This window comes from Prosopis cineraria, unplaced genomic scaffold (assembly GCF_029017545.1).
Source record: "Prosopis cineraria cultivar Desert tree isolate PC_DT_omini unplaced genomic scaffold, ASM2901754v1 PC14, whole genome shotgun sequence".
NCBI lineage: Eukaryota > Viridiplantae > Streptophyta > Magnoliopsida > Fabales > Fabaceae > Prosopis > Prosopis cineraria.
In genome coordinates, this window is record NW_026555345.1 from 300,313 (window position 1) to 326,228 (window position 25,916).

The 25,916-nt window shown below is 31.3% G+C and overlaps 1 protein-coding gene across 2 annotated transcripts; it reads left to right on the forward strand.

Moving 5' to 3' along the window:
* Positions 1–13,070: 13,070 nt before the first annotated feature.
* Positions 13,071–16,631, forward strand: LOC129292495 (G2/mitotic-specific cyclin-2-like). 2 transcript variants are annotated; one of them, XM_054930044.1, is made up of 11 exons: positions 13,073–13,244; positions 13,402–13,493; positions 13,660–13,795; positions 13,992–14,028; positions 14,133–14,285; positions 14,373–14,495; positions 15,230–15,319; positions 15,398–15,619; positions 15,700–15,798; positions 15,893–16,071; positions 16,172–16,631. In XM_054930044.1, exons 2-11 carry the CDS (start codon positions 13,430–13,432, stop codon positions 16,311–16,313), a joined length of 1,245 nt encoding a protein of 414 aa, XP_054786019.1. In that variant the 5' UTR covers positions 13,073–13,244; positions 13,402–13,429; the 3' UTR covers positions 16,314–16,631. The 2 variants fall into 2 exon arrangements, with proteins under 2 accessions (XP_054786020.1, XP_054786019.1); XM_054930045.1 differs by lacking the exon at positions 14,373–14,495 and having other exon boundaries at positions 13,071–13,244.
* The last annotated feature ends 9,285 nt before the right edge of the window (positions 16,632–25,916 follow it).

Sequence of the window (25,916 nt, forward strand, 5' to 3'; positions counted from 1 at the left end):
ATAAAATGTAACCACGGGGTGAGTCGAGGACTCACTAACTAAATAATCTAAACAAACTACTCATGTGTGAGAATAGTTAGTAAGTATGTGAAGTTGTATATGAAACATATATTTCATATATGACAAGTACATACACGCACACATGGCTATGCAATAGAAATATGCATGATTAATACACCGACCATGGGAGGCAGCCCTGACCAAGGGCTCCTTTACCCACTGTGGACCATAGATTCTCCCTTTCCATAAATACTTTAGGTGTCATATGCCCAATCTATCTCAAATAGTGCTAGGACTTCCAAACAATAATAGAACTATGCATCGAGGCCTCCATGATGCTAGTATACTATATAGATTTCTAAATAATGTTCCTAGATAACACTAGAGTAAACTCCCACCCTCTCACAATGATTATGCCAACATATGCTTAATCATTTCACATATAGCCATAAACATGTAATTTATACTTTAATGATCATTTTCACTATCAATCATACAATTTTGCAAGTACATATACATAAACATAGGATTTAGCATAAAAATTTCAAAACCACAATTATGCAAAACATAGTTATCCATTCTAGTTCATATAAAATTTCTAAATTAATAATTATTTTTACTAAGAGTGTACTAGTTTAAAGTAAATAGATGAGTAAGCTTTTACAACAATACCTAATCATCAAAACACACAAGTAACAAGTTTAGATAATTCAATTACCTTAACTATTTTGTTACCAAAAAGGGTTACCATGGTCTAATCTTTGCTCCTTAAGGTTTGTAACATCTAAAAAAATTAAGCATGATTAATTAGCCCAGTGAGTGTGATTAATGAATTGATGAGGTATATAACTAGAGGAGTCTAATTCATGTATTTGGGTTTTGACTTTAGCCTAAAATGTGGGTTTAGATTGAAGTTGGGCCATTTGGGTAAAGGAAGAGGAAGAAAAAGTCAAGGATTGTCCTTTGTGCCACATGCCACAGCTTGTGGATAATCTGATGTGGTACACAGAGGTAATGAGGCATGTTTTAGGCTTCTTTGTGCCACGCACCATAATAGAGGGCAGTGTGCATTGCAGCGCATGGCCAAAATCCTAACTTAATTTGTTCATGTTCTACGTGTGAAAACAAAAGAGAGAAAGATTAGGAAACGAAGAACACAACTTGACTTTGCTAGGGTACATGCATTGGGAACCTTGAGGATAGTTAGAAGCTTTCTAACATAAAAGGTAAGTATAATGAGTTTCCTATCTTCCTTTCTCTCCCATATTTGTAAATATTTATGTTAGGGTTTGAGTTAGGAAGTTAATTTCAGTCTATAGGAGCTATGAGTCCAAATCCATTAACTAAAATGAATATAATGGGAATGGTTTGGAGTATTTAAATCCTACATTGATGATTTTATATATGGTTAGTCGCGTGGAGTAATTAATATCTAAAAATTACCATTAGTATGGCTGTTGGGAGAGTTAAGGCTCATTAATGGTGGTTTAAAGACTAAATGGTAGTAATGTGAGTCAATGAAACTTAAAGAACCCATTGAGTATGAATAGGTAGTAAATTTATGGGATTGATAGAATAGAGAATATGGAGTTTGGTATTGGTAGATCCTCGAAATTAGGATAATAATGATATCCTTGTGTTATGATTGTAGTATGATTCAAATTGGCACCATTCAAGCTTATGAGAAGCTTTAGAAATGATTTGTGTGAGGGGTAAAAACCTTTCACCTCATAAAATTTTGAGGTAATCGAGGAAAACCTAATCTGTATAATTGTATGTTAATTTAATAATTGTGAAAATTATGATTTGAAATCTGTTCAATCTATGAAACTAATTGATGCAATTTGGCAAGGTGATGAATTATGATAAAGATGGTTTTGAAAAATATAGAACCTATTGCATGTTGCACATTAGTGGCTATTGGCTATGATTGATGGCATGACATGATGAAATTGATCAAAATGTGTTAATTGACATGTGGAGTATGTGAGGGTGAATATGTGAATTTATATGATATGAATTAATTATTTTGAATGCATAAACATAAGTTATGCATAGCATGATCATTAGTGAGAGTTCGTCTAGGAAGAGGAGTAGATGGTTAAATTCATGCGATATTAACAGTGACCATTGGAATTGAGAACTCGCCTTGGTACCAACCATTAAAATCGAGAGGTAGCCCTTGTCCTATGGTTGATTTGAAATTGTCCCACTTGTCCTACAAGGGACTCAAACCTAGTCTCCATTGATTTATAAGGAGGCTATATTAGGGGTATGACACCTTATGGTTGTTAGTATTGGAAAAAATTAGATTGCATAAGTGAGTGAGTTAACCTTAGCCTGATAGCTCCTTACAAGTAGAAAGGTAGGTTAATTCATAAAGGATGTAGCCCCGTGATAGTCACCAGTTTCATGTCGGAGGTATCAAGGGGGTATAAGACTAGTATTTGATTATATATCTAAATCCGATCATATGATTGTTATTATTGTGGTCCGGTATGTATTAGGGGTATATGGTTAGTATTATTTTGACCCCATGTTGTGTATTGTGATTTAATATGGATATATGTGCCTTTGGGTTAGTCACATAATTGTTAGTATTATGAACCATGGTCAAGTTCATTATATGTGTTGTAATTATATGTTTTTGCCCATTTACATATATTTTCAATTGATATGCAACTGTATAAATTAGGTAAAACTTAATTATTGAGTGGTTATACTCTTTTTAGGGCCTAGCTTATTGGATCAAGACTGAAGAAAACATGCTGAGGCATAGGATTATAGAGTAATCTTTTGTGTATGCCTCAGTTGCTTGTTTATGTGTATGAACTTCGTTAATTTTCCAACTAGGTTTGGCATGATTAATTTTTATACTACTTGTATTATTAAAGCATACAACTTGTATATTTTGTATCCTAGGTTAGTGAGTTTTGATTGTAAACTCTTGGATAAGGCCAAAATACTTGTTCAAGTTAGAACATGTATATTTTGAATGGTTTAAAATGAAAATGATGGTTTTGTGCATGAATCTCCTCCCCTTTATGTTGTGAGAAATTTAGGTTAAATCGTGGTTTATATGTTTTTGGTTGTATATGGTGTATTGCACAGGTCTATTAGAGTCCATTGAATGTGGTCAAAGGGTCGATATAGGCTTTTAACACTCGCAGTTAAGTTGGAACACCATTATTGCGGGATTTTTATGAAAAAGTGGTAAAAAGGGTTATGTTGTCCAACTTTTTATAGAAAATGAATTTGAGTATGAAACTTATGCTATTAGCTAGAGTTAGGAGAAAACTCCATATAGACACCGAAACCACTTCAATCAGATGTTAGATAGAGATTTGGAAAGCATTTGAAGTTTGCTCTCTATGCTGTCAAATTGACAGTTGATTACTATCATTTTCATGCAATGCACTACGACACATGACACAGAGAGGAGTAAGCCACGGCGCATATGTTCTTAGTTATGGTGGATGTCACATTTTCTGCACAAAACATAGTTTTGAGTTTTGAAACTCAATGTTTTAGGTCCCAATTAATTTTCACGCTTCTGCATTGTTTTAAAACTTAGATTTGAGCATAATTAAGGTTTGTTAGAGATTAAAAATGTTGAATTTTGGAATCCTAATGTAATTATTTGAGAATTACTCCCATTTATGTAATTTTGCAAACTTGGTAATCCTTTAAGGGTTTAGTCCCTGATTACCTCAATAGTAGAGTTTATTGTTTTAAGGTCCACTCGCGTATCAACACCTGATCAATATATATAATTTACACAATTAAATAATAATCATCAATTATTACTCTAATTAAACCCTTGAATCACAAAATTTTAGGTACTCACTATACCCAAAATTCCATTTTAACACCATCAATGCTTTCAACACACTCTATTAATTATATTTAACACCAAACATACTTATAATACAATACTTTACCTACATTATTTCAAAACTCCCAAATTTTACCTAAGGTTCATCCAAATTCTAACAAAAAATTTTAAATCATGACAAAACCTATAAACCTAAGTTTAAAAACTTAATTTAACTTTTTAAGACCTTAACTAAACTAATAGGTTTGATTAAAATCCAAAGAAACACGAATCAAGCCTCACATTGCCCTAAAACTCAAAAATCCACATAAATGGGGGGAGAAAAAGGGCGATAAAGCTTACCTAAAGATGAATCTTACTCAAAATGCCTCCAAATAGCTCCTAAGATCCAGCTCTAGCACCCACGAGCTCTCCCTCTATTGTCTCTCTCGTTTCTCTTCTTTTCTTCCTGTAAAATTAGATGCAATTCACATCTAATTGAAGTCAAAAACTAGCTATGCACTGCGGCACAAAGTGCGCGTACTGCAACACATGACATAGCAAATGCCATATGCCATTATGACCTCCCACTCTAGCCTGATTGATCTGTATACCATCTTAACTCATTTTTAAAGCTGTCTAAAGGTCTAAAAACCTTATTAATATCCCAAAAACATTATTAATTCATAAACTACTAATTTTGACCAAATTACCCTTGTTGAACACTTAAAATTTTAGAGATTACAACTCATGATGTTACAACAACTGAAACGGAGTATAACCATGCACAATAATGAAACCTTTTCTTGAAACATGTAACACACCAAATTTTTTTTAAATAATTTAACTTAATCATAGTTGGGTTACAGCCACCCAACACATTTTATATCAATAATTTCAATATAAAAATATTTTATAATTGGCTTCAACTCGCACAATACAACATTTTAGCTAAATTTTTACCTCCCACATGCTATTAGGCTAAATCACATTTGTCCATCCTTATACTCCCAACAAGTAAAATAAATAATTTAGTCAATTTTCAAAACAAGCCAATTATTTGGCCTCATAATCATGTCATTTTAACTAATCCAAAGTAAACCAAATATTAAAATTACAGTCATCCAAAGTGTATCAAAAATAGAAATAGTTTGAAAAGCATGATTACATTTATATATTCATATAATTGTCAATAAACAAAAAGCCCTAATATTGGCAATATAACACATTATAAATCATAAATCTAATACCCAAAAGAGACAGTGGATCTAAGCTACTAAGACTCTGGGAATCCTCCACGTGTCACTCGTGGCTCTTCTTCTAAAAATTGTTAACCACATAATGAGATTCAAAAGTCCCAGTAACCAAAGCTAATTTATGATAGTGTATACAAACAGTTAAGTGTGTGCTTACTAAGTGAGAATTAAAAATAATATAATTCCAACAAATATAAGAAATATTACAATACATACAAATAACCATCCTTATATCCCTCCATTAACCTTGAGCCGTAGCCCTCACTCGGTGCTAAATTACCCGGCCAAAGGTAGATTAGCCCGAGCCCTTACAAGCCACCTATTGAGCTCCAATAGGGGCGTACCACGTGGCATATAAATACAACAACAATAGCAAATCTCCCAACACCTCTCACAATAATCAAACAAATTCATAATAATATTGCACAATTATACAATATTACAAAATTCATAATTTTCTCAATAATCACCCAATTAACATGAAGTAATACTAATCACAAATTAAAAGCATGGTTACCTCATGATTTTTTCAATAAATTATTCCTTACAAATTTCTCTCCCACCACAATCTTCACCAACAACACAATCTACAAATAACATATTATTTATAAATATTAGTTTCAATTATTGAAACTAATAAAATAATTCTAATAATATAATTAAAAATATAACATAATTCCTAATCTCAATCTTAATACAAATTTAGAGTTAATACTATTAAGTAAAATTTTTAACTCCTCTTTTACTCATCGATAAACATTAATAATCTAAAAATCAACTTCTAAACTAATTTTTATTATCAAAATTTTCTTTTTATTTCATAAATTCGCACCTAAAATATCCAAAAATTAAAAATTGAGTCTCAAGTTTAGAATCATAATCCTATAGCCATAATAATTCATTTCTCATCCCAAATAATCATCTAAACCTCAATAATTCAACATATATTTTCAAATTTAATAAAAATCTAGTCAAGGGTTTGATCCTTAAGCCACAAATTCAAAGATCATCAATAAATTTATACTTTAGAATATTTATTATACTACTAACAACCTCAAAAACCATATTTATTCAACATAAATTCATCCCCCTTCCAAATCATAAATTTTCTACCACCACAAACTCAGAAACCAAAGAGGAAGGATGACTAAGAAAAAATTTTAAAACACATACTTAGTTTTGAAAAGCTTGAAATCACACCCTAAATATCCTATTAAAAACTCTTACCTTAAAAACCAGCAACGGCAAACTTGCGCATTGTCGCCCCCTTTGTTCGCGCACGAAGAGAAATGAAAAAAGGAAGGAGAAATGAAGAAACAAAGAAGGAGGGATGGGTTTAAAAAAAAAATACTGTAGGTCCCATATTTTTTTTTATTATTTCTTCTTTCCTCTCTCTTCTTCTTCTTCTTTTTTTTATTATATATGTGTGTGTGTGTGTGTGTAATCATTATACGCGGACGCGCCGAAAGCCGCTCTCTTTTTCTTCTTTCTTTTCTTCCTCTTTCTCATACCTTTTCTTCTTTTTTTTTAATAATAATAATAATTTAATAATATTTTTTAATTAATTAATTAATAATTTTTTTAAAAAAAATTTAATTTAGAATTATATCCTAAGTTAGATTTAATAATCATTTTTTATTAATTTGCTTACCTCTAAATATTTTTCAAAATTTCTATTAACCCAAATTAACTATTAAAATTTAAATTGGGATGTTACAAAACATGATTAACATACCACAAAACTTCAAAATGGTCAATGTCATAGGTCAACCCTTCACAAAAAATAGGTCAAACAATGGATAAGGTGAATTTAATCAATGACAAGCATGATGCGAGTTCCCGACGAAAGAAACATTACTAAACAATTTGATAAGATAATGGAATGTAATATAAACATAGCATAACTGGAAATAATGAACAACAACATAATGAAAATGACAATAGGTTCGTAAAATGAACCTCCTTATCACAAACTATACATCTCAAAGACTTAGTGATCTAAAAGTTACCAAGATCATCTTCCTAACAAAGATGAAGAAGACGAATGTGGATGTCAAGTTGTACTTCATCCTCAGGAAGTTCCCAAATAGTTGTAAAATGTTCGGGGTCTATCTGGATAAATTATGACATGAATGACTAAAAATGAGTATAAGAATAGGCATGCAATAGAGTAATGTAATAAAACAAAAAAGATTAATACAAAATGAAATATGAGAAATTAAAGGAAGAGAAGATATTGAGGATACTCACCAGCATCTAAAGAAACGATAGATTTTTGACTGAAAATGAAGAGGAGACCAGAGGAAGAGAAACAATGGATGTCAAGAGTTGAAAATGAATCAAATAACAATGGAACTTGTGAAACAGTTGCGGCGAAGTTATAATGAAAGTGACAAAGGAAGTTAATGCTAAGTGGGAATTTGGGTTGTTTTCATTCCAATTTGAAAACGGACATTATGTTTTAAAGTGGAATAATTTTTTTTTTTTAAACTTGTGCGAAAGAAATGAAGCCATTTCATTAGCTAATGGGAATTCAGAATACGCCAACTCAAACCCGTATAACCCAATTACTTATTAGAATTAATTTTTAGGCTAAGTTGAGTTAGCTAATGAGAGACCAAAGCTGCACTAATCAGAGTTGAAATCCACGAGTTTTGTATATGCAGAGTTGATATATTCCCTCAAAATATTGTAGCATTAGTTTGATTTCGTTTCGACCATAGAAGTATGTGTTGAAATTGAATCACAACTAAATTCAAGCTTCTTCTTTCATAATAATAATAATAAGGCTAAAATATATAAAACTCTCCTAAATGATGCAATTGTATATAATCCAATTATATTTAAAAGTTTAAAATTAACCCCCTTAATCTTTAATTTTATTTTTCAATACCCCTACAGTTAATTATATTATTTTTCATAAGGGTTAAAATGTCATTTAATTAAAAAATGTTATTAAACAAAAATATTATATTGTAGAATTATTTATAATCAATTTCTTATATTTTTTAAATAGTTGAGGCATTAATAAAAAAATGTTATTATCACAATATAAAATTTGAAATATTCACCTTTATATTAGTTTTATCCATTTTTTGTTGTTATTAATGATGCATTATTTTCTTTTATTAAAGGATGAATATTTAAATATTTACTAGGTTATATTAATTTATCCTTTAAAATAATAAGACTATGCCATTGGTAAAAAAAAATGATAAAGTTAATATATATGTAAATATTTAAAATTTTATATATAATGGCAATATTATTTTTTTAACTATCAATGCCTTAACTATCTAAAAAATATAAAAATTTGATTAGCCATAGTTCTACAATATAATATTTATTTAATAATATTTTTTAGTTAAATGATATTTTAAACCTTATGAAAAAATAATATAATTAATAGTAGGGGGTTTTAAAAAAAATAAAGATTAAGAGGTTAGTTTTAAACTTTTAAAAATAAGAAAAATTATATACAATTATTTTAAAATTTAAGATTTTTTATACATTTTAACCTAATAATAATAACAATAACTATACTGATGACAGAATGGGACTATGGTCTATTGGGCCCATATATACTGATAATAGTCATACCTTTCCCTCCAGTCTAGCGCTTTCTGCTCTAGCGAGGAAGCCGTTATACCTAGAGTCGAAATTAAAACAAATACTTGGCAGCTTGTTTCTTCATTATTATATTGTAAGTTCCATCAAATCAAACTGATTCTGCACTTGTTTAGGTTTTTGGTGGTGAAAAATATAAATCAAAGTTTAAATCATTAAATATTTCTCTTATAAAATGCCTTTTACTAATCGTAGCGTGAGAAATTTTTTTGGAGAGTTATATGAAAAAAATATTTCGCCACAGATTTAGTTGACCTATTTTAATTAATTTTATTGATCTGTGTGAGGGAGGTAACTAGGTGTACGTCTTGATCTGGTTTAATTATCAATGAATTTTGAGAGAGATTGAAAATGCGTCAATCAACCAAAGAGTCTGAAACATTTACCAACGGAAAAATAAAGTGCCACCTAGCGTATAAATATAATGCAATCATTAAGGTTTGGTTTATATGGACAGAAGTGCAAAAGAAAATAGTTAAAGCGGAAATCAAGAAAACTATGAAGAAAAATTTTTAAAGATAGAATTTTTTTTAAATTTTCTTTTCTAATTTTTCTTCCTTCTTATTTTTTCCAATCTAAATAAAGGGTTGAAGTCGCTTGGTTGGGAGTTAAATTAAAAGGAAGAGTTATACTTCTACGAAAAAAAATAATTAAATTCTTTTTACTTGGCTCTCTAAAAGCTTTAACTTTTGGCTAATATATACTTTTGATCATTTAATTTTATATAAATTTTCAATTTAGTCCGTTAATTTAGAAAATATAATTTCAATCATCTAATATTAATATCATTAATTAACTTTAAATGATTATTTTTGTATCAATTATTGTTATTTAAAAAATTAAAGTTAATATGTTAACATTGAAGAATATTTTATTAATATTTAAAAGCTCAATGTAGGAATTTTTTATTAATGAAATTAAGGGTATTAGGATTAAAGGACATAACAAATATGTAACTAAAATAGAATCTTTATGTAAGATTAGATGATTAAATGTACATTTTTCCTTAAATTTTTAGAAAATTAAACCTCACATCTCATAAATTTTTATATTTATCATTCAAAAGTATTTAAAAATTAGTTATATTTTTTAGTAATTAAAAAAACAAAGAATATATGAATTGTTCATAAAGTTATTGAAAAGTATATTCAGAAAATTAAACCATGTAAGATATTACACCTAAATATTCTCTCTGTTAAAAAATATAAAATATTTTTAATTAAATTTTATCCCCAATAAAGTAGTTATTTAATTTTAAACTAATCCTATTTTTTTATATTTACCTCTATTAAATATTCTATAATAAATATAAAGTTATTTATTAATAGGGACATTTAAAAAAAGACAATAATTACACCTCAAAAGACTAAAAATATTTTATATTTTTTAACATTTCACTCCTCAAAAAATGCCTTATATTTTTTTAATGAAGAGAGTATATAATTGCAATCACTAAGTAAGGATATACTCTTATGCTATATGTATATAACATCATGCATTTGATATAATAAGAAAATGTAAAAAACAAATATCTCGATACTTTATTAAATAAACAAATTATACAGAAAAAAAAAATAAAAGAGAATAAAAGTTATCAAAGCATTCCTGAAATGTTTGATTAATCAATATTCAATAGCATTTAAAAATAAAGACCTACATATTTAATGCCCAATGATACCTCAAATTTAATTGTGTCACATGAAAAAATACTTGTGCAATAAAAAAAAAAATAAACTAGCATGAGATGAATTTTTTTTCTTAGGAAAACACAATTAATGATATCTATAGTTTTAATGTGTTTTGGTATAAATTCATATAATTTCTTTTATTATTTCAAGTCCCTCCAAACTCTAGTTTATTTAAGATACAACATCAGTCCTTCTATTTTTTTATTATGTCTAAAAAATAATGGGGTGGTGCTAGCAATGTTAAATATATTGCTAACCTATGATTAATATTAATCTTTGTGCTGAGGTAGAATTATACTTTAATAAATTGAACGTGAAAAGTGAAACAAATCAAGGTGGACAATGACCTAATATGTTAATTCATAATTCCATTCAACATAGATTAATGGTGTTAATCTTATGTCAATATATTTAATATTGTTAGTGTCATTTCATCATCTTTATAGACATATTTGACACATACTCTAATTTATTTCATATACAATATTAGTTCTTCTATTTTTAATATGTCTAAAAGAATAGTGGGTTGGTACTAATGATGTTAAATATATTGCTAACCTTTGACTAATATTAATCTTTGTGCTGAGGTAGAATTATATTTTAACAAATTGAAACCTGAACAGTGAAACAAAACATGGTGGACAATGATGTTAATATGTTAATTCATAATTCCATTCAACATAGATTAATGACGTTTATCATATGTCAATATATTTAACATTGTTAATGCTATCTTATCGTCTTTATAAGTATATTTAAAAATAAAGGGGCTAATATTGCATACGAAATAAATTTGATAGACTTGAATCAAAAACAAAAAACTATAATGACCTATACCAAAGCACATTAAAATTAAAAAAATTAATACTTATGTTCTTCCCTTTTTTTCATTATAAAATAATTATCAATAATTTATATAGTTTAAGTGGGAAAAATATTTATTTTTGGATGTTGAGTTATAATAACAATTTTTTTAACCAATGAGTGATGATAAATAATAGTTTTGTTCATTTTTTTTAAAAAATATAACTTTGAGTCCATGCACTTTGCTCACATTGAGTTTGGTTTGAGTGCTCATCATAGTGATGACCTCTAGACCATTCAAATTTTGATTTGAATAGTTCAGATTTAAACCATTATTATATATTATATTTTTTAAAAATAAAAATTATAAAAATTATAAAATAATTTTAATTAATTTTTTATTTTTAATATGATCTATATTTAATTTAAAGGGTTCAATTTAATATTAAAATTTTTATAATTAATATATATTGACTATTCAAATGTACTTTGCATATTTTAGATTTAATATGGTGCTAATTTAAACTGTGCAGAGTATATTTGAATAATCAACATATAATAATTATAAAAAAATTAATATTAAATTGGACCCTTCAAATTAAATCTAGATTATATTAAAAATAAAAAATATCATATATACTAATGGTTTAAATCTAGATCACCTATATCAAAATCTGAATGGTCCAGATTTCATTACAGTGATGAGCATCCAAACCGAGTTCTCTCGTATTTTGTTAAAAGTCCCTACACTTTTTTTAATATTCTAGATCCCTACACTTTTATTTTTTAATGTTCTAAGTCCCTAAATGAATAAAGTATAGGGACCTAAAATAAAAGTATAAGGACCTAGAATACTAAAAAACAAAAGTGTAGGGACCTAAAATATCAAAATAAGTGCAGGGATATAAAACAAAACGTAAATAAAGTGTAGAGATTCAAAGTTATTTTTTTTTTTATAAATATAGCTTGATCATTTTTAAAATTTTAATTTATTTAAACATAGGAAAAATTTCATTTAAAACCTCTTAACCACACTTTATAAAAAAATAAGGCCATTTAAACTTTGAAAATTTACTTTAGATCATGAATGCTAAAATGAAATTAAAATGTGAAGTAAAACTACCCCATTGTCTCTCATCCCCTCTAATTCTCTACTCTACTAAAATTATTCATTTCCCTAACGAAATTGTTCATTGACCTACATGAGTTATTTATATCATTACTAAATCTTAATTTTATTTCAAATATTGCATTATTGTAAAATAAGTTGTTTATTTTCCTATATCAAGTTGTTCGTTCATTGACCTATAGAAGAAGTTTGTGCCATTACTAAATATTGATTTTGTTTCAAGTATTGTAATCATGATAAAATGTATTGTTTATTTTCTTATATCAAATTGTTTATTAACATACAATAGTTGTTTGTGCTATTACTACATAACTTCATATAAGGAAATAAATAATTTCATATAAGGGAATGAACAATTTCAATAAAAAATCAGAGTAAATGATGAACAATAAGATAATTTTATTTTATATTTTAATTTCACTTCAATACTTCTAATATGATGTAAATATTTAGAATTTAAAAAGTCTTCTTTTCTGTTAAGTATGATTAAGGGTCTTAAATAAAATTTTGCCTGTTAGAATGGGGGAAGGAGCAAAGAAGCAGAGAAGGGGGGTCAGCGTCCGTCGTGAACTTGAAATAAAGCCCTACCCAATGGCAACGGGAACAAATATTATTTTAAACCCAGCCACAGCCAGAAAATGAGAAAAGCTACATTACCGTTGGCAAAAACCATCGCGACTCTTCCTTTCCTGCGCAGATCCAACGGCCACTATTTAGTAGCCGTTGTTTTTAAAAATGAATTGCCTCGGCCCCGACATCTCCGTCTCAATTTCCCCCTTTTTCTTAAATCTTTTTTGTTCATTTAGTTGTCAACCAGAGAGAGCGAGAGTCCGCGTTTCTGTGTGGAAACCTCACAGGGCCACGCCATTTCCTGGTGAAGATAAGCTGACTGCTGACTCATCAGAGACAATTCTTCTTGAATGCTGGTGGATTACCTTATCCCATTCGTACTCGATTATCTTGATTTGTTTCTATTCTTTCCCCCCTCTTGTCATGGATCTTGGTTTTTCATTTTCTTTCCTGTTCTATGATGCATAATGTTTTATTATTATTATTATTTTTTTGGTGGCTGAAAATGTCCAGTTATTGCCTCTGCTTGGACTGAGGATAAATGGGCGGCTCAAAGGAGACCCAATACCGTCTGGGTTCACTGATGCCTTCATCAAATCTTCAAGGTTAACATAATTGAGATCTGGGGAGAGAAAAAAAGATCTTTACTGGTTATCCTTTTTATTCATGAAACTTAAAAATCAAGTTGAAACATATACCATGCGACGTTTATCTCTTGAATTTGAGATTGATTCTTCGCTCCCTTGTATTCTGGTGTCTTTAATTATAAAGGCGGTTCAAGAATGGACGGCATCAAGCTCATGAAGGAGATGACACAGAATAATCGTCGGGCTCTGAGCAATATCAATCAGAATATAATGGAGGCTACTCATAAGCCTTGTGTGGTCAACAGAAGAGATCCATCAGGGTAAGTTCTTCTATTTATGTCGAGGCAAAACTAAGAAAATCTAGTCTTGTGCTGATATTTTATCTCTCTCTGTTTTCTTCTCCTGCGTTATCAAATAGCACCATTAAAGAGAATTGCAATATATTTATGAAATTTCAGTTGAATGTCCCTTGTTCCTTTGATTGACAAGTTTTCTTTTGGATTTCTTTTCTTTCAGAAGATATACAGAACAGACAGTTCAGCACTGCCCTGAAGTATTCTCTCTATAGATCAAATGTGGATGGTGTATTTGATCTTTGATTCTGGCTGTTCTTTGAGCATATTTGAATAGTTATAAATGCGCTTGATTGCCTTTCAGGAAACCAAAAAACGAAGCTTGTTGGCTCCGAACCCTAGTTACCAGTTGGACGGTGATATAACAGATATTGAAGAATACGAGGGTGCTGGTGACAATGGAGTTCCAGTGTTTGTTAGGCACACAGAAGCAATGCTGGACGAAATTGAGAGATTAGTGAGTGCTTTAATATTCAACTTATCTCATGTATAGCTTCGCTATATACACTTGCACCAAAATTATAACACAGTATGTTGCTCCCAGGAGGAAGTGGAAATGGAGGACGTGGAGGAGCCTATTATGGACATAGACGATTGTGATACGAAAGATCCACTAGCAGTTGTTGAATACATAGATGAGATCTACGAATTTTATAAGAAAACTGAGGTAAGATTTGAATTTTGTGGTGAGAGACCTGCTTATCTCCAATCAAGCTCTGGAACTGATGAAAAATGGGATTTTCGGAAAGGAAGTATTAATAGAAATCATCCGAACGACTAGATCTGCACATCCTCCTGGTCAGTCAGTAGAAAACGAGTTGACTTTGATCAGTCGTAGAATGCCTTACATTGCTTGTAGCGTAGATATCATATGATCTGGACATCGGCGATTGTGATACGAAAAGATCCACTAGCCGTTGTTGAATACATGGATGAGATTTAGGAACTTCATAAGAAAACCGAGGTAAGATTTGAATTTTGTGGTGAGAGACTGGCTTATCGCCAAACAAGCTCTGGAACTGATGAAAAATGGGATTTTCGGGAAGGGGAAGTATTAATAGAAATCATCCTCACAACCAGATATAAACATCCTCCTGGGCAGTCAATAGAAAACGATTATTGACTTTGATCAGTGTAGAATGTCTTACATTGCTTTCTTGTAGCGTAGGTCTGGATATCATATGATTTGGTCGGTTCGATGAAAAATATGAAGAATTAAGAGAAATCATCCGCACAACCAGATATGCACATCCTCCTGGGCAGTAAATAGAAAACGATATAATTGACTTTGATCCAGTCGTAGAATGTCTTATATTGCTTTCTTGTAGCGTAGGTCTGGATATCTTATGAAGAAAAAGAAAAGACTTGCTATAGTATGTTGACCCGTTAGCTCTTTTGCAGAATTCTAGCTGCGTCTCTCCAGATTACATGGCTGGCCAGTTTGACATCAATGAGAAGATGAGGGCTATCCTCGTTGACTGGCTTATTGAGGTACTGCATCCTAGTCCCATAATTTTTCATCGAAAATCTACCAATAACTTACCACTGATCTTGATCCACATCAAACAGGTTCACTACAAATTTGAGCTTATGGAGGAGACATTGTACCTTACCGTCAATCTCATAGACAGGTTCTTGGAGCGTCAGGCGGTGATCAGAAAGAAGCTTCAGTTGGTCGGTGTAACAGCCATGCTAATAGCTTGCAAATATGAGGAGGTTTCTGTCCCCACTGTTGAGGATTTCATCTTGATAACCGACAAGGCGTACAAAAGGGAAGAAGTTCTAAATATGGTGAGATTTTCATTTCTTTATTGTTATACCCTTGCGTCCCTCCCATCGCTGAAATGCATCTGATAGACTTGTTCTGACAGGAGAAGTTAATGATGAACACGTTACAGTTCAGCCTGTGTGTGCCTACTCCGTATGTGTTCATGAGGAGATTTCTTAAAGCTGCTCAGTCTGACAAAAAGGTGAGTGATACAGTTCTATGAAGATTGTCATTTCGAATGAATTTGATTTGATGTCACCCCCGAGTAAGGGCTTATTATTGTGGAACTGAACCAGCTGGAGCTCTTGTCATCCTTCATAATCGAGCTTTGCTTGGTGGAATACAAAATGCTCAGGTTTTCACCATCTTTGCTAGCTGCTGCAGCCATTTACACAGCTCAGTGTAGTCTGTATCAGTATAAGCAGTGGACAAAGACTAGTGACTGGTATACTAATTACTCGGAAGACCAGCTTTTGTGAGTTGCTTTTGCCAGTATTTTTATGTTGAATGTTTATAAGCTTCGTGAGATATGAAGAGCCATAATTCCTTATGGATTTTATACTGTGTGCTGACAGAGAGTGCTCAAGAATGATGGTTACTTTCCATCACAAGGCTGGGACTGGTAAACTCACAGGAGTTTATAGGAAGTACACTACGTGCAAGTATGGTTATGCCGCAAATATGAAACCAGCCCTTTTTTTGCTGGACTCTGACTGATATGTGTATTAGATAATCACTTGCTTCTACTGCAAATCGCAGCAGAAATTGTACTGTTATCTCGAAGGAAGTTTCCCTCATGTTTTTATCCTTCCTTTTTTTTGGTTATTACAGTTATGAATGTCCTTAAATATCTTTTAAGGATGTTTCTTTCTTTCTTTTTCGGGGTGCTATTATAGTTAAAGACATCTTCAAGCTTTGGTCGGATCAATCAATCTCCCCTCTCAATACAGTACACTGTTGCATTGCCAATTTGTCCGAATTGTGAATCTCCCATCACACAATCTTAAGGCACTCGAGATTTTAATTTGAGTTTTCTTTCTCTGACTTTCATAGTATACTTTGGTTTTTGTGAAAGTCAAAAAAGTAAATTTCTCTTTCCTGGTATTTTATGAAATTTTTTGAACCAACCATTAATCATTATTATATAGAACTAGGAATTTGGGTATGATTGTAAAAAAATTGTCATGTAATGCCTTATTATTATTATTATTATTTTTATCAGCCTCTATCTTTTGTCTAACCCTCCGTTTGGAAGGGAAAGATTATAGGTTGAAAGGAATATTATGGTAAAAAAAATAAAAGAAAAAGGCATTCTTTCTCCCTAGCATAAAGTTTTTATCTTAGTTTTCTCCACTTTAAAGGGAAAATTAGAAGAAAATAAGGGTAGGAAATATCTTATTCTTCTAGTTTTATTTCCTAGTTTTCTCTCTTCTCTTTTTTTTTTTTTTTGTTTCACAGTCCAAACAAAAGAGGAGGAGCTTAATGAAAGATTGTCTCTTTGTATTGATTTTAGTTTGTCTTGACTTTGGTTGTATATGATCCTTTTCTTTTTAGTACAAAGAGTAGGCCATGTTGATAGCAAAAAATATTTCATTTATCCTCTTAACTATGTTGTTACGTACATTACTTTATTGATGAGTAGATTTCAGCTTTTCATTAAAATAAAAAATCACTTCTATCCTCGTCCTTCTCCATAGAATATATGAGCTCATGCAACTTAAAAGCTTCATTTCTTACCATTCTGTCCACAGTTTCCTTCCATCTCTTCATTTTCTAATTTGGAGTATTTTAATTATGATTAACAGTTGAAATATTTCATTTGTATTATGTCAGATTATAATATGCAATTATTCCAACTCTTATCAATTTTGTTTAGAATTATACCTCCATCTCAACATTTGTACCATGTCTACCCTAATTTTTGCTCCACCCTTTGATACCCAACATTCATTATTATATAGAACTATTTATTGTCGCTTGGCAAAATTTTTAAAGTTTAATAGGTACTTTATAACCACAAATGATTTCTAATTCCTTCCTCCATTTTGACCAACTATCTTATATACTATGTACTTTTTCCCATTATCACAATAAGCATTCTATTGTAAACTTTTAAGAACTATCTATAGATGCACTAGATGACCAGTTAATATAGTGCTGTAAACTAGCATGTCGTCAAAGAAGACAGATGAAATGTCTCAAACAAGACCGAAATAGATCATTTGTAGAAGATTAGAAGGTGGCCAGTGCATTAATGAGACCAAATGACCTGAGTGAGCTTGGAAGGTGGTTTTATAAATATCTTTATGTTTAACTCTTATTTGGTGGTATCGTGAATGCAAATCAATCTTTGAGAAGACTATAGCCCTATGCAACTCATCAATTAGTTCATCATCAACATTGGGAATGAGGTATCTGTCAGGAATGATTATTTTATTTAATTCTCGATAGTCAATGCAGAATCTCCATGAATCATATTTCTTCTTTACCAATAACACAGGACCAGCGAATGGGCGTATAAAGCACTTGGCTATTAATTCTATAACTTGTTGTCTTATTTCATCTTTTTAGTAGTGCAAGCATCTGTATGGTTTGATATTGGGTGGTGTAGCAAGAGGTTGGAGATTAATGGAATGGAATCAGTTTTGAAAAGGAGGGAGGGCAGTCGGAGTATCAAAAACAGAAATATATTCATCAAGTAATCTTTGCAGTAAGCATTGAAAAGTTTCCTACTCTTGAAGAGCCTATTGAGACATTGAACGCAGCCCTGCCTCGGTATAATTTTGGACCGAACTCCCTGTAGTTTGCACCTCTTGCCATTGACCCCAAAAAACCATGAACATTCATTGCCAATTTGCCTGGACTGTATTCAAAGATGATAATCACTTGATACCCAACACTAAATCAACACCACCCAATGAGAAGGGGGAAAAATCTTCAATGACTTCTAATGGCTAAAGTCGTACTTCAACTTGAGGACGCATGTCATTGCTATAAATGATATGTCCATTACCTATCTATACTCCAAAAGGAGGGACAGGTTTAGTTGGAACCTGTAAAGTTTGCACCAGCATAGAAGAGATGAAGTTGTGGGTAGAACCACTATCAATCAAGATAAGAACTTCCTTTTGTTACAAGATGCCTTCCATTTTCATAGTAGTACTCGTGAGGTGTCCCAATATAGCATGAAGTGCTATTTCTGCATGAACTTTTTGTTTTCCTTCTGGGTTCAATACTTCGGCTGGCTTTGCTTTTATCTCAGGTTCTTCAGAGATTTCCATGGGTTAGATTGGCGTTCTTGCAGCGATGGCCTAGAGCACACTTTTCTCCAAAACAAGAACAGAGTCCCTTGTCGCGCCTTAACTGCTTTTCTGCATCCCAAGTCACATTCGTGCATTGCGCGTTAGCGGATGAGTTGGCCGTCATGTGTGCGGATGTGGTAACTGCTACGTGAGCGTCTTTTGAAGGCCACACAGATCTTACATGTGTTCGATTTGCTTATGGAGTCCCGTAGGTTTTGGGTACTCTAGAATATTGTTTGAACTCATATTCTAAGGCTGAACTCCAGGCTTTGTAAATTGTTATGGGCTTTTGAATTTTAATAAAAGCTCATAGTTCTTAAGCCTGTTTAGATTAACCCTAGCAAGCAATGTTTTGGCCAATTTTTAACCCTATCATATTGCTTTGGGAATTACAAGCGATATTGTTTGCTTGATTCCACAGAGGTGTTTGTCTAGTTTTTGAAACTCCACAGGCCGAAGTTCTCTTGGAGCGTGAGCACAAGGTCTACCCATTAATTGATCGATTGTTCTGAGTTAGCCTAGGCAAAAAGATCTAATACGTCCCCCTGTACGTACATGGAGGCTGCATCTACTTTCATATCCTTAGGAGTTAAATAATATCTTAAATATTTTTTAGCCTTGAGTATCCAGTGTTTGGGATCTCCACCATCAAATTTGAGAAAGTCATTTGGCCAAAAAAAAAATTGAGAAAGTCAACTGGCGGGTCCAATTTAGACACCATTATGACATGAAAGTAGTTGAAAAATAGAATATATTGCGTCACTAAGAACTTTATGTGTTTTGCAGAGAAAGAGCCGAAAAGGACCAAAAATCATGCCTATATCCAGTTGCAGATAAGGAAGAGCTGAGAAAGCTAGCACATGCTTAGATTGCGAGCGAACGAAAGGCTGGTAAGTGCTTCAACCGAGGGCGGATGAAATTAATTACAGAGGGCGCGACTGCTAGCAAATTAAAAATCAGAGACACGTGGCAACTGCAAATTAGAGTCAATAATTTGAATAGATCAGGCTTATTTAAATTTAGTTCAATTTAGGTTAAATTTATTCGAATCGAATTTAAAATATTATATTTTTTAAAAAAACCTATATAATCAAGCCTAATCCTAACATTTTCGAGCTTTGAACTTATTTGAGCTGACTTGAATACCTAAAACTTTTCAAAAATATTTTTTCTTTATTTTTTGAATCAATTTTAATTTATAAATAATTTTGTTAAGTATAAAATATTATTATAACTTCAAAAGAATAAAATAAAAAATAATAACTTATTAACTTTATACTTAAGTAACTCTATTACTATTTTATTGTATTATGTGTAATTTATTCATGAATGTTTGTTTACTTGTAAATTAATGTGTTAGTTATTTAAATATTACTCTTATTTCTTAATCTTGCCAAAGTATTGCTTGTTCATGACACCGAAGTCGATACCCCTGACATGACCAGGGTGGTAAGAGGTCCCCAATGCTCCAGCTAAGATATCCTCATGCTCAGGAAGCTTGCCTTATGAGACTTCTTGAGGGAGGGAATCTTGTGAAAAGTAGAGCTGATTAGTATACATTTTCATAATCATTTTTTAATTGATAGATAAGAATAACACTTATAATTTTTTCAGCAACCTCTTTCACATGAAGATTATCAATCACTCCATCTTTATTTGTTCGTGCCAATGCCCAAAGTCTTTGGCAAGATATGGTAACATTCGATCTCTCAGCCTCCACTTCTTTTTGCTTCATGCCTACATACCTTAACCTCCCTACTTTGTAAGGGTATTCATTCTTAACCACTCTCTCCTTATTCTGAGCGCTCGGTTCCTTTAATCAATAACAAAAATATCTTGTTAGTACACATATATAGATTCAATAAAAGGAACCAAAATTTAAATTTTAGAAACATAAATATCTTAAATTCCTTTTTGAGTCGAGAGGCAACAAAAGCATCCCAATCTTCCTACTTTACTAAAGGTTGTAAAAGGAGAGGAACTCAGGCTACAAATTCAGTACGAGGGTCTTTCAAATATTTTTGTGTGATAAATGTCTAAAAGATCATAATGCCCTCCCAGCCTTTTGAAGGACAAAATCCTTCTTGCTCTCATCTATTTCAAATATTGACTGTAAAATAAAATAAATATGTTATGTGCATCAATTTAAAACACTATAGTAGAATATAACTTAGTAAAATGCAACTTACATATACGGTCTCCCAAACAATTTCCTTTGTGGCTTGATCAACTTTGCGTCATGATTTCTACGTGATAGGTATAGTTGTCTTTGCCATAACCTCAATATAACTTATAAACTTTACAGATTTGATGGCTTATCCTTTCTTGTTCTACTTGTTTTTATGACTTCTTCCATTATTGTCAAGCCCCGTTGGAGTCATATATAAATATTTTATATATTTTAATTAAATTATAATATTTTAATTATAATCAAGTTAATCTCAATTCAATCATAATTAGACTACTAATTTAAAATTATTGCCCCGATTAGTTTAAAGTTTTTAATAACTTTTGGGTAAACTATACTTTTTATTTTTAAGAATATGAGAAAAATAGACATCATTATATTATATAAAATAAAATTATTTAATTAGGAGTGACATACTATTTTTTTTAAATGTTTTTCTTTACCATTTTATATTATTTAACCCCTACATACAAGGAATATGTACTTTAATTTTTTTTTAATTTTTAACCAAGTTTGGCATAGACAATAATCAAATAATTATCCTAAAATATTGTTCTATTTATTATGTTTATATAGTAGTAGAGCTGAAAATTTGTACATGTTAAGTTTTATTTATACTTTAAAATTAATTATCTTATTTTATAAATAATATAAAATATATTTTTTGGATACGCAAATGATGCATACGACTCAAAATGTTTTAAAAAAAAATTGGGTCTTAAAATATAAAAATTAATATTAAAATATATTTTAAATATTATCTTGAGTTATTTCATTGATTAAAAATAATAAAAATATGAAAATATAAATAATTTTAATTTTTTTAAAAAAAACAATAATAATGCACTCAAATATATAGTATTTTAGTATAAAATGATATAAAACTTAAATAATTAATTAATATTTGTTATATTTTATATATCTTTTAAAAAATTTATTTTTTTATTTGGGTATTCAAGCCAAGCCCAAACCCGATCAAGCTTGACTTGAATTTTCTTGCGGCTATTTGGGTCAACCCAATAGCCCTAATATTAAAAAAATATTATTTTTTGGGTCCGATCCTAAATTTTTCGGACGGGTTTGGGTTAGTCCGTTAGGTTTGACCCAAATTATCGGTTGTTGAATCATATGTTTTGATGATTACAAAACCAAGAAAAAAATGTGTGTGTTATGTGTGCAAATGTATAAAGATTCATAAATGAAGACAAAACCTCAAGAGCATGAAGAATCAAGAGAAAAAGAAGAATTATAGGATAAGTTATTTATTTTTCCTTAGATTTAATGTGAAAATTTTGAGAGTTTAATCACATGTTATCAGTCTTTAAAGTAAATGCATCATCTTAGGCTCATAAGTTTCTTTTGCACATATTAAGACTTGTCTTAGTCAATTTAAACTTATTTTGGGATCATAGAAGTTGAGCTTTTCACTGTGTGATAATTCAATCTTGATTTAATATGGTCCCATATGTGATTTGTCACCTTAAACACACTAACTGACATTTCATGCTTGAATTAGTTGTGATCCACGCATGATTTATCATTTGTGTTTGTGTGATGCTTTGTTGAAGCTTATGTGCTCCAATTCACGCAAGTTAACCTTGTGTATGCACGCTTTAATTGTTACCTTGTGTTCCTATGCATATTATGAAGTGCCATTTCATGCCTGAATGTGAAGGTATTCACACGTGTTTTGTCACTTAATCTCTTGAACACATTTAACCTAAGTTAGTGTTAAGCCATTTCAAGCTTGTTTCATCTTGTACACTTACATGATTTGCCACTTGTTATTCCAAGTTTTTTCAATTATGCAATCCACACTTAAATACACATAAGTCCCATGCGTGATATGTTTTCACAAAATGGCTTAGTTTTGTAACTAGCTATTTCATGTGTGTGTGATAGAGTATTCCATGCGTGATTTGTCTTCCCAAATGGACTGAGTTTTATAACCATCCATGCCACGTGTGATAGTTAGTTGGTCCCACACGTGATTCATTACACAAAATTGGCCTTGGCATTCTGCCAGCCAATTCACGTGTAAGAACCTAAGGGTCACATGCCTGTATTGCCACACAGATTGGTTTGCATATTCATATCTTCTAAAACACACATGAGTTACCCTGGTGTTCACTCTTGAATTGTCACATGTGCTTGAGTAGAACTTGGCTAGCTTCATTTCACACATAAATTGCTAGTTACATGTAAGAAATATCACCAACGGCTATATACACTGTTCCAACAGTATGTTAACTGCCAAAACTATCTATGTGATACAATTAAAGTCTAGAATGAGAATTTTGATCTTTAAGTGAACTATTCATCATTTGAACATTCTTAAAAAGCTTTTCAAAACTGTGCACAAAGTATTGCATTCATGATTTATCATTTTTTATAAAAGTTTGTGAAAAATCTCTCATGAGTTTTTAAGCTTTAAATTGTAATCAATATACTCTTTTAAGAGAGTTCTTCTTTGTAAGTCCTACTATACTTTAACTAAACTTTTGAAAATGAGTTTTTCAAGTGAGTTGTAATAACTTACTGGTTATAGCAAGATTTATTATTGAATTAAGACAAGTTAAGTCTTAGGAATTGTGCTGTGGTAGCAAGTACTCATTGAAACTTGTGAGTTTAGTTGAAGATCTCAAATGTGTTCTTGAGGACTGGACGTAGACTAAGATTTAGAATGAATCAAGATAAATCTTTTGTGTCTAATTTCTTCTTTTCTTGTTTCTATCTTCCCCTCCATCAAGTTTTCAAAAAAAATTCAATGTCACCTAATTCACCTCCCTCTTGGGTGCCAGCTATCTAACATTTGGTATCAAAACTTAGACTCTTGAATAAAAACTTAACAGTCTAAGAGAATCTTATGGCTGATTTTGGTATAGTATTATCCCCAAGGGTGCCAAGATCAACAAGCATTCAGGATTTAATAGTGAAAACTATACTTTCTGGAAGAGTAAAATGAGATTGTTCTTTGAGGCATCAAATTTTGATTTATAGGAGATTGTTGATAATGGTCCCTATATTCCCATAAGAATAGTAGATGGAGAACCAGTGAGAAAAATTAAGGAGTGAATTCACTAAAAAGGAAGAGAAGTTGGTAATATTGAATTCTAAGGCAAAACTTATCATAGAAAGTGCCTTGATCAATAAGAATACTTCTGCATCAACAATATTGAGACAAAAAAGAAATGTGGGATGCTCTTAAGATAGCACATGAAGGCACAGAAGGAGTAGAGGAAAACAAAATGAGCACATTGACTCTAGAGAAAGTATCAAGGAAATGCAAGTCAAATATACAAACATGATGAATGAGCTTGCAGTAGTTGGAAAGACTTGCACACAGATGGAGCAAGTTAGAAAAATCATGAGAGGTATAACGTTATCCCTAACATTACCAAATACACAGAATACCAAACACAAACCACCGTCATGATAATCAAGATTAGTCATCATAACACAAGGATTAGAAAATGTTTGAGAAAAATAGGATATTAAGAAAAACCCTTTTTAAAAGATTGTTTGAGCTCAAATTATAGTTTAAAATTAATTAAATAAGCCAACAAAAGTATAAGAAATTTATCAGGCTATAATATATAAAATAAAATATTCTAACCATATAGGCATAGTACACTGTAGCATAGTGCATCATCCGCCATGGTAGACTACATAGAGGGGAACGCCCCCTCTTTGTGCCTCATGTCGTGGTGCGATAGACAATACATTGAGGCGCGTGACCACTGTCAGTTACTGTTATGATAGCTCTTTGGGCTAACTTTCGAAACGTGTCATTTCACCTTTCGACATCTGATTCAAGTGATTCAAACATTCATACGTAACTCTTAGAGCCACCTAACTATTGGCGCTAGTCCCACACCCAAACATTGAGCCTAATGAGATTTGGACACCCGAACTCAAAATGGCTCATTTTCTTTCAAAAACACTACCAAGGTGCTTGAACTCCCAAACCAAATGCCAATAGCTGTGGAACTACTTGACCTAACTCAAATGGACCGCAAGCAACCTGTTTAAGCATTCAAATTATAACCACAATAGTCCAGACAAGATTTGGCCATAAAAACCCCAATTTTTAACATAATTTCACAAAGGGTAACAAGTTCTCATAAACACTCTAATGGCCAATCTAACACATAAATCAATACAGAACTAATACTTACAATAGTATCTCGACCTCTAACAGCCATTACAACACAGATACACCAAACCCAGGCCGAGATATCCATAGTCACAATAGAAATCATGCAAGTACGTAACAAAATTATATATATATATATATATATGTATATGTATATGTATATGTCCTAAGTTGGCATATGCATTCAATATTCGTTACAAACCAAAATAGATATAAGGACTATACAATTTAAAGCTAGTCCCCTCAATGCTTGATTGCACCTTCCTTTCCCTTGCCCTCATCAAAGCCTTCACCTGTAACCATGAGGTGAGTTGAGGACTCGGTAACTAAATAGTCTAATCAACCACTCGTGTGTGAGAACAGTTTGTGCGTATGTAAAGTGACATAGTAAATCATATAACATGTCTCATAAATCCATACACATGGTTATAGAATGATATGTATGATTAACATACCACCTTATACCCTCCTTATGTCTTTCGATTGAATCTGTGAGCTAACAATTCGATATGACTAAGTCTATGTGACCGGACTGGCCAAAGCTTACCATTAGTAGGAGAAAGCCTTGGCCAAGAGAGCCTTCACCCATTATAAACCATAGATTCCCCCTATCTATAATTGCTAGGGGTGTCAATGCCCAATCTACCACTTGTAATACTGGAACTTCCAAAGAA